This window comes from Urocampus carinirostris, chromosome 8, assembly GCF_059441175.1.
Source record: "Urocampus carinirostris isolate Australia breed hairy pipefish chromosome 8, RoL_Ucar_1.0, whole genome shotgun sequence".
NCBI lineage: Eukaryota > Metazoa > Chordata > Actinopteri > Syngnathiformes > Syngnathidae > Urocampus > Urocampus carinirostris.
In genome coordinates, this window is record NC_142356.1 from 11592290 (window position 1) to 11606417 (window position 14128).

At 38.4% G+C, this 14128-nt stretch overlaps 1 protein-coding gene across 2 annotated transcripts in view; it reads left to right on the forward strand.

Moving 5' to 3' along the window:
* The window catches only part of sh3pxd2aa (SH3 and PX domains 2Aa), a 105613-nt gene that overhangs the window by 24676 nt on the left and 66809 nt on the right, over positions 1 to 14128 (forward strand). For both annotated transcript variants that reach the window (XM_088341613.1, XM_088341614.1), the window contains exons 3-4: positions 6389 to 6464; positions 11240 to 11316. In XM_088341613.1, coding sequence (XP_088197739.1) covers positions 6389 to 6464; positions 11240 to 11316 — 153 coding nt within the window. The remainder of the gene's footprint in view (positions 1 to 6388; positions 6465 to 11239; positions 11317 to 14128) is intronic.

Genomic DNA, 14128 nt, shown 5'->3' on the forward strand with positions numbered 1-14128 from the left:
ATTTTTAAAAAAAATCAATTGCTCCGTGTGATTGTTTATTGGAATCCTCATTATTGTTATTTGTAAAGGGGCTCATTGTCAAGACCAAATAAAAACTACCGTATTTTCCACACTATAAGGCGCACCGGGTTATAGGGCGCACCCCAAAAAAAAGTTTTTGGTCCTATATTTTCCATACACAAGGCGCACCGGATTATAAGGCGCTACAATGGGAACGTCGACAAAACAGTCAGATAGTTCAGTCCAACTTATTACCCCCTTAACATTCCCAAAGCTTGCAAAGACGCAAATACGTGTCGAGAACACGTGCGGATGCGGTGTCCATACGATGTCACTCAAATGCATCGTTCCATCATTCGGAAGGTTAAAGTCTTGGGATTCAAGAAATGCCAAAGATTTCTTAGTTTCCATTTTATTTTTTGCTGGCAACTGTGTGGACAGCAAAGTAATAATTTTATCGTCCAGGGAAACGGGGTTCTTTACTGTGCATATGACAATAAACACTTTGAATTGAATTTAGTTTAAAAAAAGACTCATCACAGACACATCAAGATAGTTCTAAAACTAGATACCGGGGAAATACAGAACAGTAAAAAATGTTTTCTCTATGCCGTAGTGCAACCCAACGTGTGATTTACATTCATCTTTTTCGGCCAATTGCAGGCTTTGTTTTGCCCCTTTAGCCTATGCGAGCCTGTAAATTATAAAAAGGATCCGCCCCCTTTACCTCCGAATAACTTTAGCCAATAGTGACTGATTCAAATGATGATTGACACGTTGGTTAGGAAATGAAACGCCGGTATATAAATCCCAGCATACACCGCGGACGACTTCGCCTCGGGGGAAAATGGAGTCGGCGGCTGCTTGCTGTAGTTGCAAGACTTTGGGACTTAATATTGATCCATACATAAGGCGCACTGTATTATAAGGCGCATGGTCAGCTTTTGAAAAAAATAAAGGCTTTTAGGTGCGCCTTATAGTGCGGAAAATACAGTACTGTTTGTGTTAATGTGTACTTCCCATTCAAATCCGAATGACTACAAGAGGATCAGCAAACACATTCTCCTTCAGTATAGAAGAAAGCCCAGATAAGATTTTTAGTATTATTATTATCAAACAACATTGTGCTGGCTTCCTCTTATGTACACTCTCAGATAAAAGATAAGAGTCATGTCTCTGTAGGTATATTTTTTTACAACTGACTCAGAAAATTACATTAGTGGTCCAGGGCCCTGTAGCATCCTCCAATCACAAAGCTTCTCAACTCTTCCTCACTACCTTCCTGTGCTAGTTACCAAGGAGACAGCAAAGTTATGTTCTTAGAAGTAGAGCAATGATTTGGCAAGCGTATGTGTTTCATCTCGCTGATGGGGCTAATGAATCCAAATTTGTACCTAGGCTTTTGTTAAAAAAGCCCTCTGTGTTATTTTACGCTGATCAAAAATCTCTTGTTTTTATTTTTTTCCCATCATCTTGTGGTTCTTGGATGGGTGTATGCATCTATCTATCTATCTATCTATCTATCTATCTATCTATCTATCTATCTATCTATCTATCTATCTATCTATCTATCTATCTATCTATCTATCTATCTATCTATCTATCTATCTATCTATCTATCTATCTATCTATCTAGCTATCTATCTAGCTATCTATCTATCTATCTATCTATCTATCTATACAGCTATCTATACAGCTATCTATCTATCTATCCATCTATACATTTATCCATCTATATATCCTTCTATACATTTATCTATACATCTATACATTCATCTATCTATAGATCCATCTGTACAGCTATACATTTATCTATATATTCATCTATATATTTATCTATACATCTACACATTAATCTATCTATATATCCATCCGTACATTTATCTATCTATACATCCATCTATGCATTTATCTATACATCCATACACCAATCTATCTATACATCCATCTATACATCTATAATGTATCTATCTATACATACATCTATACATTTATCCATCTATACATCCATCTATCTCATTTCTTTGAACCCTTCTCACTTTCCTCAGAGTCCGACTTTATTATTTTCAATGTAACAAGCCGCTAAAATACAAGCTTTTGCTGTGTTTCACAGTTTGTTCTGATGGTCACATGTACGCACGCCTAAGTCTTTGACTGACAGCATAACAAAGCCGCGCACACAGCCACGCCATCCAACCCACACACACACACACAAACACACAAAGCTCTCCCCCGGCCCCCGTGATAGCATTTGCTGTGTGCTGTCTGCTGCAGAACACAATGTACCATACAATGGTATAAATAACAATTAAGACCGTTCAATTCAATTCAAAATCTGTCAAGTATAGAAACCTCGAAAAGTAAACCGCAATTCAGCAAGGGATTACTTTTCACTTAAACCTTTATATATAATTCTCTCTCTCTTTTATATGAAATACACTTGGAAATTTTGGATTCGTATTTATCTCAGTGATAATGGATAGGGAAAAATTACATCACACCTATTGGTCTGATAACAAAAGAAAAACACAGACTTGTCACTTGTAGCATCTGTGCCAACATTTTAATAAAAGCTGTAAAACATTTTAAATGAAAATTAAATACAGGAAATCTATCTTCAGAATAATGATAGTTTTATCTTTGTTGTGAATATTTTGTATCCCCAAGTAGTATACAAAAAAAAATACACACACACACACAGTAGTTATTGTTTTTTGGTCTTGGTCAAGAGAAGTTATTGGTTGCCAGATTCATTAGGAACAATCATCTCATTCGTGTGTTCCTTTAGCTTGAATGTTTATTTATTTATTGAATGAATGAATGAATGAATAAGTGAATGGCCTTTGTTGTCATTATGCAGTAGTCTAATAAGACTGGAGGGCTTCTTATAGTAAAACGCAAGACAAATTAAAAAGATACCAATCAAAAATGTTGTGTTAGATAATTTGCCAATGTAATAATTGCAGGAGTCCTATCAGGACCCAAATGCGTTGCGTTAACCACAAGTTTATTGAATAGAAAGAGGAAGGGCAGCTACGGTGCTTGCTGGACGCGGGATCAAGTCGCTCTCGCAATCGGATTCTGATCTGAATACGGAAGTGGATCTTCCGTAGCGGGAGATGGCGGTGTCAACGACGGAAAAACAGGTCGATAGCCGGGACAGGAGAGCAAAAATGTGGTCGGGATCAAAAACGGTCGTATGCCGGGACGGGAGAGCAGACGTGGTCGGGATCAAAAACGGATCGTAAGCCGGGACGGGAGAGCAAACGTGGTCGGGATCGAAGACAAACTGGGAGATCAGGAACGTATAGTTGGAAAACGGGTGCAAAAACGGGAGAGGCAGGAATCAGGGTCAAAAATGCTTGCCTTGTAACAACAGAGGTTCGCTGACGGACTGACAACCGGAGAGTGACAGGACTTGTCTTAAAAAGAGACAGGGAACCAATCACATAGCCCGCAGCGGCTGACGCCAAATGAGTGGGCACAGGTAATCATGACAAGGTCAGTGTAGTAGCTTTTCGTCCTACAAAAAAATGTACTCAAATTTCAACCATGTCATATAGTTAATCAAGCAAAAATAAATACTTTCTCTTTCACACGGCTGACAATATACTGTATTCTCTGTAATTGTTGACATTAGGAGCACCTTATAAATTCAATATCGTTTTAAACACACCCAAAACCCGTTAGATAGATAGATAGATACTTTATTCATCCCTGTAGGGAAATTCACACTTCCAGCAGTATCCTTGTGTTAAAAAACAAAATAATAAAATAAAATATATAGAATACAAAAATACCCAATATAACATGTTGATATAGAGTATTTAAATAGTGCTACGGAAAATACACACTGTTATAAAAATAGGGTAATATGCAAATGTGGAGGTGGGGTTTAATGTGGGCTTTTACTCACCCGGGTGGAGTTAAAGAGCCTCCATGGCATGAGGAAGAAATGATCTCCTCACAGGGATCAGAATTTTCCGCGGATCCGCGGATTTCCGCTGTTTTTGAACCCCAAAGGTCATTCCCGTAAATCGTCTAAATTCGATGAGAAAATATTTTGGGGGGGTGAGGTATGATACGTGACTGTTTCATCACCCCAAGTTAGCAGTTAGAGATCGCGAGAAAAATCGGCAAAAAGAAGCGCAACAAATAGATCGACTCCTACCATTGGTTCGCTGATAACCAATCAGCGGAGCTTTTGTTCAGAGCATTGGCTTTCTCAAACATGGCGCTCCTTCCGGTCTTTTCAAACGGTGAAATGAGTGTTTGAAAAAGTAAATATGAAAATACTAAGAAAAGAAGACGAGGCTTTTGTCTCCGAGATTGATAAAGGAATCAAGAATAAATTTAAGTGGTCATGGCTGGAGAAGACTGTCACAGTAAACGTTAAAATCGGCTAAAATGAACAAGCACAAAGCAAAAATAGCTTGCCGGCGATCAAATTATGCACTCGGATCCGCATTTAAAATCGGCAGTGAAACTAACAGTAACACCACCGGTTCAACATTAGTGGCCGTTCCAAATCCTTCCACCTCAAATACTAGCAGCAGTCAACCACTGGTTCCCCTGTGTGACAGAAAATCCCAATCTGAGGTATTTATAAATCTATTTATTTATGAAATGATTTTATCTTTTGTGTTTATACAATATTTAGAACAGGATAAACAAAATTTAAAATTTGTTATAAACATGATTAAAATACATTATTTTGTATCATCATGATCATGTTCAATATTACAAATGCTTTTAATGTCAATATATTATTATTTTTTTAATTTATATATATATATATATATATATATATATATATATATATATATATATATATATATATATATATAAAATACATGGTTTCTGTTTTGTTGGATTTAATTCATTCTAGTGCAATTTTCACATAGCAAATAAGATAAATGCTGTTGGCTTCAGGGGGGCTTCGCCCCCCAGAGCCCCCCACCGGACTCCGCCCTGGACCTGGCCGGGGCCTGCGGCCCCTGGACCCTGGCTATTTCAGCTGAAAATGAAAATCTCCATTCTGATCCCTGTCCTCAGTCTGTGTGTGGAACAAGACTGTGACTAAAGCTGCTCTTCTGTTTGGAGATGAGATGAGTTAATAACTTGTTTCAAAATGTACGTTTTACTTGGCATACATGCCGGAACGTATACCGAAATGGCCGTCTCATGAGCAGGATGGTGGTCTCATATGCCATGGCATACACGGAAATGATGTATCTGTAGCCATATGTCTATGCCCAGTATGCGCTAGCTCTTACTGAATTATGATGGACATAATTCATCTTTCGGCGCATTGTGTATATGCAGGGTTGGGTTGGGTTACTTTAACTGGATTACTTTCAATAACTTTTGGATTACTCCAATACCAAATATGCTAATAAAAGACAAAAGAAACTAAATATGAATAAAATGATGACTCACAACACGTGGTAAGCTTTCTCTCCTGGCTTTGATCTCTTTGATCTCCGGCAAAACGAACATAAAATGCGACAGAAACAAAATGAAAATAAATTATTAAATTATATAATATTTTTCCGTTCCATATATTCCATACCTGCACAAAATTATTCATATTTAGTTTATTTTGTCTTTTATTAGCATATTTGGTATTGGAGTAATCCAAAAGTAATTGAAAGTAATCCAGTTAAAGTAACCCTACCCAACCCTGTGTATATGTAAATATACCTTGGTAATCCTGCCTTGTAATCCTTATTTTTACTACACATACCTGTAATTTGATTCCGTCTTTTTGTTCTGGTACGGTAACACATTACAATGACATTTTTTGTAATCCTAATTATTAATCTGTATTCTGTTACCCCCCAAGCCTGTTAGATGGATAGATAGATAAATGCTTTATTCATCCCCGCAGGGAAATTCACATTTCCAGCAGCATCCTTTCGCTGAGAACAATACAATAATAAAGCAAAAGGAATACAATATACATATACCCAATGTGACGTGCTAATACCCACTGTAGCTTGTTGTATATAGTATTTAAGTAGTGCTATATAAAATACACACTGCAGTAAAAGTACGGAAACATGCAATGTAGGGGGTGTGGTTTAGTGTGGGCCTTTACTCCGCCGGGTGGAGTTAAAGAGCCTCATGGCACGAGGAAGAAAATATCTCTTCAGTCTGTCCGTGGTACAAGACAGTGACAGCAGTCTGTCGCTGAAGCTGCTCTTCTGTCTGGATATAATGCTGTGTTTATTGGTTTGTTGAATTTAGATATGAAAGAAAAACCTTGTTGTCATTGATGTTTTTCCGAGTTTATGCTAAACTGAATGAATCCTTCCAGAAGCTGATTATCTGTCACAACCCAAATTGGCTTTTGCTCAATATTTGTTTTGTTTTGTTGTTTTTATAGATGCAGATACTTGACAAGTTCCCAATCGAGGGTGGCCAAAAAGACCCAAAGAAAAGGATTATCCCCTTTCTCCCAGGTAATGGCTTGCTCTGTGAACAGACTCCCATTTTAATAATGTATGTGCATTTGGTCAATGAGAGCCAGGCACCAGGGTTCTGCACATGTGTAGCCAGGGTTGGGTAGGGTTACTTTAACTGGATTACTTTCAATTACTTTTGGATTACTCCTATACCAAATATGCTAATAAAAGACAAAAGAAACTAAATATGAATCAAATTATGACTCACAACACGTGGTAAGCTTTCTCTCCTGGCTTTGATCTCTTTGATCTCCGGCCAAACGAACATAAAATGCGACAGAAACAAAATGAAAATAAATCCAAACATCATTTTTGCCGTTCCATGTATTCCGTTACTCCCCAAGCCTGCACAAAATTTTGTCATTTTATTCATATTTAGTTTCTTTTGTCTTTTATTAGCATAGTTTGTATTGGAGTAATCCAAAAGTCATTGAAAGTAATCAAGTTAAAGTAACCCTACCCAACCCTGTGTGTAGCTAGGAATGACAACTGACAAGATGCTGTCTTGTGACTTTACAATCTCCAATGTTTTTGTAGCCCTTCCTATCTTGAGTATTCATTGTTTCTTTGCTCACTTGCGAAATAACTGTTTTTTTAAGAAGATAACATGAAATAAATCAGAAATGCACTCCTTATATTGTTAACATGGTAAATTACCATTTTAGCTGCAAGGGTCTATTTTTTAATCAAAACCTACATAGGTGTTTAGAGGCCTAATTCCAGCAACCAGTGTTTCGGTGTTCTCACAATATGCAGGGTTGGGTAGGGTTACTTTAACTTGATTACTTTCAATTACTTTTTGATTACTCCAATACCAAATATGCTAATAAAAGAAAAAATAAACTAAATATGAATAAAATTACTAAATTTTGTGCAGGCTTGGGGAGTAACGGAATACATGGAAGGGCAAAAATGATGTTGGCAAGCTGTTTGGATTTATTTTCATTTTGTTTCTGTCGCATTTTATGTTAGTTTTGCCGGAGCTCAAAGAGATCAAAGCCAGGAGAGAAAGCTTACCACGTGTTGTGAGTCATCATTTTATTCATATTTAGTTTTTTGTGTCTTTTATTAGCATACTTGGTATTGGAGTAATCCAAAATTAATTGAAAGTAATCAAGTTAACGTAACCCTACCCAACCCTGACAATATGTTTCTGAATTGCGGTAAATCGCTAATGGATGATTGGAATACCCATGCTCAATTATGTTAACACAGCTGAAGAGAGTTTAGCAGCTTAGAGAAGCTACAAAAGTGACCTTCCTTTGAGCTAGTCAAGTATAAACTTTCAGAATAGCCAAACAAGAGAACCTTTATGAGAAACTCGACAGTTTTTTCTTGTGCTAAGAAATGAGGGCTATTCCGTGCGATAAATCGCGAAGAAACATCTCCTGTAATGGCGTGTACTACTACCTTCAGAGAACAGCACAAACATGATCTAACCAGAGTTAAAAGAGAAGTGGGAGCACAATCGACCAAGTGGGCAAACACATTATAGGTTATAGTTTGAGAAACTGATGCCTTCAGGCATGAACGTTCTCACCTTGAGGAGAAATTCTTCGGTTTGAAGTCATATAGGGTGACTGATGCGAATTGTATAGAACAGAGGTGTCAAACTCATTTTAACTCGGGGGCCGGACTAGTAGATTGAGGAGAAATAAATAAGAGAGGGAGAGAAAAAGAGAGAGTGTGGGGCAAGGAATAAGAAAAAGGGAGAAAAGAGAGAGAGAGCGAGGGAGCGAGGGAGCGAGAGAGCAAGAGAGTGAGAGAGAGAGAGAGAGAGCGAGAGAGAGAGCGAGAGAGAGAGAGAGTATGAATATGATTATGAATATGAATATGAATAAAATTAAAGCTTTCTCTCCTGGCTTTGATCTCCGGCAAAACTAACATCAAATGCGACAGAAACAAAATGAAAAGAAATCCAAACTCCTTGCCAACATCATTTTTGCCGTTCCATGTATTCCGTTACTCCCCAAGCCTGCACAAAATTTTGTAATTTTATTCATATTTAGTTTATTTTGTCTTTTATTAGCATATTTGGCATTGGAGTAATCCAAAAGTAATTGAAAGTAATTAAGTTAAAGTAACCCTACCTAACCCTGCACGCTATTACATTGCATTGACTGCAATTGCATTTTAGTTTATCATGTTGATTTATTTAACTCTCTTAGTATTCAAATTATTGTGCATACCAGCTCAGTAGCCTAAATGGTAGGGCGCCCGCTTTGAGACTGGGAGGTCGCTGGTTCGCGCCTCGGCCGAGTCATACCTAAGACTTATAACACTGGTAAAATGGCGGCGCCCTCTGTTGGCTGCGGCTGCATCGGCTCGCTACAACGGGTCAGGTGTATTGACATTTCGTTCTTACAAAGAATGACAATACAAAGGAAATTATTATTATTATTATTATTATTTTGCTGAGCATTCTTTTTAAATCCTGCAGTCAAATTTTTGTGGCAGTGTTCACTAAATATTTTTCATTTCCTCTCAAATCCCATTCTTCCTCTTTTTAGGAATAGTCTATTTTCCCAAATAACACCTATAACCCCTTAATGTAGGAAATGGTTTATCCTTGGCAAAAGTAAATTTAGTATCAATCCCTTCTTCTAATGTGTATGCAATTATGCAACTCCAGCTTCTATTTTCCAAGAGACCTCAATGTAAATAAGAGGCTCAGTGTTAGGTCATGATCTGACTCACAGTCATGATCATGGTTTCAGACCAGAAATCTTCTGAAAAAAATCATCTCATTTATTTTTCATATCTTCCGTATTGAAATGGGCGAGATGAGATTTTTAATTGGTAATGGGGTGTTCCATACTCACCTTACCCCAAAAAAGAGAACAAAGAAAGACTGCAAAGAAACGGTTTCGGTTTTTCTTTTTAGTGGCATACCTCAACTCTTTTTTTTTTTTCAAAAACGGAGCGATCTGTTTTTTTATTTTTAAAAGAAAGCCTAAAAACACAATTGTTAGTATCAGAATATGTTGGTGGGCAGCTCAACAATTTATTTTCTTGTATTCTGAATTTTTTTTTGTGATTCTATGGATTTACAGTTTAGCTGCTGCTGTTGATTGGAGGAAGATGTCACAAGTTTTTCACGCCTTTTTTGTCCCCGCTTCATTTTTTTTTCTTTTGAAAAGAATTGAAATAAATGTGACAGTGACACAGCACAAACTTGACAAACACACTATGAAGGCAGTAAAAGTTGTGTTTTTAATAAGGACAAATTGACGTTTGTGTAACTGGAGCATCCTCTGGTTAGTCTGGAGTTCTATTTATAAAATATGTTTTATTCCCACCAGTCTGATTAGCCAAACAGTCTCCCTGCTGTTTTTTTAAGTAGTTATTTGTAAAAATAAACATAAAAAACAAACAAAAATACTTTTGTTCATTAAACAAATGATTGAGCCTCTAAAAAGTGTTTGCTCTTTAGTTTCAATGTGCAATATATTAGTGATATACTAATTGTAAAAAACATAGAGGTTTCTACTTCACGGATTTTCCTGTCACGGGTTCTTTTTGGAATGTAACTCCCGTGATAAACGGGGGAATACTATACATTTTTAATCCCTGTGGGAGTTAACAAGCAGACAACGATGTTTGTGACATGTTCCAGTTTCTTAACCAAATAATTTGCCTTTGTCCGTCCTTGAATTATCAGGTTCATGCCCAATTTAAATACTTACTAGTATAGCCGTTGTATATATTGTGTTAAGTTAGAGTTGTTTGGTCCGTTTGTGGCTAATGCCTTACTTATTCCATTAATTTGTACAAGCTACATGGTTCAAAACCCAGGAAAAAGTAGAGTTTCCAGAGCCTTCGCTCTGAGAGCGCTGGTCTACTAGTGGTCCAAAGAGCCAAGAATAGATCTGTAGGTTCAAGAGCGTTCTCCATTCGGGCCCCGGTGCTGTAGAATGCTCTTCCTGTTTAAATCTAAGCTTAAAACACACTTCTATTCTATATCATATGAATAACCTGTATTTTATGTTGACAATATCTGTGTATTATATGCCAAACCCCAACTTAGGTTTTAGATCAGGGGATGGTGTCATAATAGTCTGTGTTTTGCAATAATCTGTGGTCTGTGCAGCCCATTTGAGACTCTTTGTGATTAAGGGCGTCACAAATAAACATGACTTGACTTGACTAGAGTATGATGGTCCTTATTTTGTACCTTTTCGCCTAAGCAGGTCGGCAGGCAATCAGCAAACTAAGCTATGCTCTGCTGAATTTAATTGAATAATGACATTTTTACCAACTTTATGTTTCTCAACACTGGGTTTTATGGGGCCTAAATATGGCTGCGACTAGCAGCCCAACCTTACTGACATCCCCCCAATGGCCCTGAGCTTTACATGTCAAGTCAAGTCAAGTCGTTTTTATTTGTATAGCCCTTAATCACAAAGAGTCTCAAAGGGCTTCACAGTTTTTTAGACAGACTATTTTTCAGACTAATATTACACCATCCCCTGATCTGGAACCAACATGAGGGAAAGGAAAAACTCAAAAACCTCAACATGAGGAAAATGAAGAAACCTTGAGAAGGGACCGCACATGTGGCACCCCCCTTTCAGGATTACCAGACAGCAAAGGATGTTGCAATCACAAATAATACAGAGATTTGTCCACGAAAAGTATAGGCTATTTATACGCTATAGAATAGAAGTGTGTTTTAAAAGATGCACCCGGAATCTCGCATTCAGCCACTCCTGATTCCATTAACTCTCTTGTTATGGATATTTCTTAACATTGCTCTCTTTGCTCTTGTGCAGGCAAAATTCTATTCCGAAGAAGCCATGTGCGGGACGTGGCCATGAAACGACTGCGCTTCATTGACGACTACTGCAGGGTAAAGAAACCTTATTGTAAACATCCGTCACTTCCCCTGCCGACTCTGGGGAGTATCAATAGTCTGTGTGAGGTCAAAGTTCATGGTCCTTCTGGCCTTTCACATGCGTGAGACATAGGATATGTGGTTTGAACACAGCCACATGAGACTCTAACTTGCAGTAATGGTACATTCTAAAGATGTTCTAATATTTTACACAGCTTTAACATTTTACTTTGATATACGGGGCATAAATTAGCCCTGCACTGACTGTACAGGGCTAATTTATGTTAACATCTTTTCAAATATGTATGGGTTAGCCCTGATGCACAGTACACTGTGGGTCCAAATGCTCAAGTGCATTTAAATGCTAATATCTTGTGTAACTTCACAAAACATGAAGTCCAACAGAATGATGTATTGTCATTTATTTATTGTCATTTATAACAGCTAAGTGGGGTAGCACAGCGGCGCAGTGGTTAGTGTGTGTGCGGCACAGTTCTAAGGTCTTGGGAACCTCCTGTGTGGGTTCAAATCCAGCTACCAGACTTACTGTGCGGAGTTTATATGTTCTCCCCATGCTTGCGTGGGTTTCCTCCGGGCACTCCGGTTTCCTCCCACATTCCAAAGACATGCATTTCAGGTGGATAGGCCGGTTCAAATTGTCCCAAGGTGTGAATGTGCGAGCGAGTTGTCTGTCCCTGTGTGCCCTGCGATTGGCTGGCAACCAGTTCAAGGTGTCCCCTGCCCACTGTCCGATGATTACAGGGATGGGCTCCAGCACCCCCGCGACCCTACTGAGGATAAGCGGTGCAGCTAATGAGATGAGATGAGATGGAACAAAATTGGAGATGGCACCTCTAGGATAGATAAACTAAAAAGAAAAACATTAAATTACATGGATACGGTTTACTAGTGGAAAATCACAAAATGATTAATTTAATTTGCTCATGAAAATGAAAATGTTTTCTTGTTACTTTCATTTCATTTCATTAAGTTACTAGTTTACTAGGGACACCCTTATAATATACAAATAACCTGTAATGTTTACAGTTGCTGTAGCAAGACTGTCTTTCCTTTTTATTCAATTGAGCACTGGGTGTGTAACACTGTTTACCTCCTGCATTCTGTTCACGAAACAAACAACAGAGGGAGAGTAATTACCCGTTTTTTTTCCAATGCATCTGCTCTCTGGAGATTGTGGGATGCTAAGTCCATCTAGCCTTTAGTACACAGTCAGACACCAGCTCAAAATAAAAATCGCAAGGCCCTTTTAATAATGCAGCATGCTATGAAGTATCGGGTTGTTGGAAAGATTACCACAGGAACTCTGCTTTTTGCATTCAGTTTCTGTTGCTTAGTTTTGCTTTAACATACAACGGTACGTAGGCGTCCTTTGAATTGCCAGGATATAATATATCTGTGAAATATGATCTACTATTGTGGTTTGGCTTTGCCAGTCAGCATGCAGAAAGATATCAGTTGCAAATAATATCACTAAGCTGTTTGAAAAATGAATCATTCTTGCTCTCACAAATACCATCATACTCTCACAAATCCACAAATATAATCTCATACAGACACAGTTAGACATATGCAAAAACCCTATTAAACTCTCCCATACACACTCCTATTCCCATAAATCCATCCTTTTTTTTTGCGCCGTTTATTCTCACTAGGGTCGCAGGGGTGCTGGAGCCCATCCTAGCTATCTTCAGGCAATGGGCAGAAGACAACCTGACCTGGTTGCCAGCCAGTCTCAGGGCACACAGAGACATCCAACTCATTCGCTCATTCACACCTAGGCACCTGACATGCATGTTTTTGAAATGTGGGCGTGAACTGGATTGCCCTGAGGAAACCCACCCAGGCACGGGTAGATCATGCAAACTCCACATGGGGGAGGCTGGAATTGAGCCCTGGACCTCCTACACTACAGTGGGACCTCGCTACTTCGCGCTTCGACGTTCGCGGGTTCAGAGCTTCGCGAGCCTAAAAAAAAAAATATAATAAAATAAAATAGGTTAAACCTTTATTTTTTTAATTTTTTTTTAAGCATTTTTGAAGGGGCGTCGCTACTTCGCAGATTTTCACTTTTCGCGGGTGGTTTTAGTCCCCATTAACCGCGATAACCGAGGTCCCACTGTACTTAATAATCTCATAAATATGAACATAAATACTATCATGCTCTCATACACAAACTTACGATTCACGGATCCATTAACCGCATGGGTCCTCGGGTCACCAATGAGGACGCAACTCTGGACAGCCTTTTCCACCGTTGACGGTCCCTGGCCTGTTCTTGGGTCCTGGCAAAGTTGGCACCATCCAACTATTAAACTCTTTTACACATGCTACTAAACTCTTAAACACACACACACTACTCAAGTCTGTCACACGCACCTTATACTTTTTCACACACAGAGTACTACGCCCCCCCCCCACCACCCCCCACACACACACACTTCTATGGACTCTCACAAACACCATCATAGTCTCACACACACACAGTACTATTCCTTCTCACACAGCATCAAAATTGCAATTACCATAGAGGTTTCCCACACCTTAGTGTAACAATCTACTCGCCTCTCAATGTGGTATTACTTTGGTTACTTTTGGTTACCAAGAAGATTCACACAGATCTGTCTGTTTATGTTGTACAGTTTGACGTCAAACTAGAGTTGCTGTCAGTATAGTAGTATGTGTGAGAGAGTATGATAGTGTGTGTGAGGGTATAGTATTGTGTGGTACAACATTGTAGTGCGTTTATGAGAGTATAGTAATTTGTGTGAGAAAGTGTAGTAGAATGTGAATGAGTAATATTAGTGAG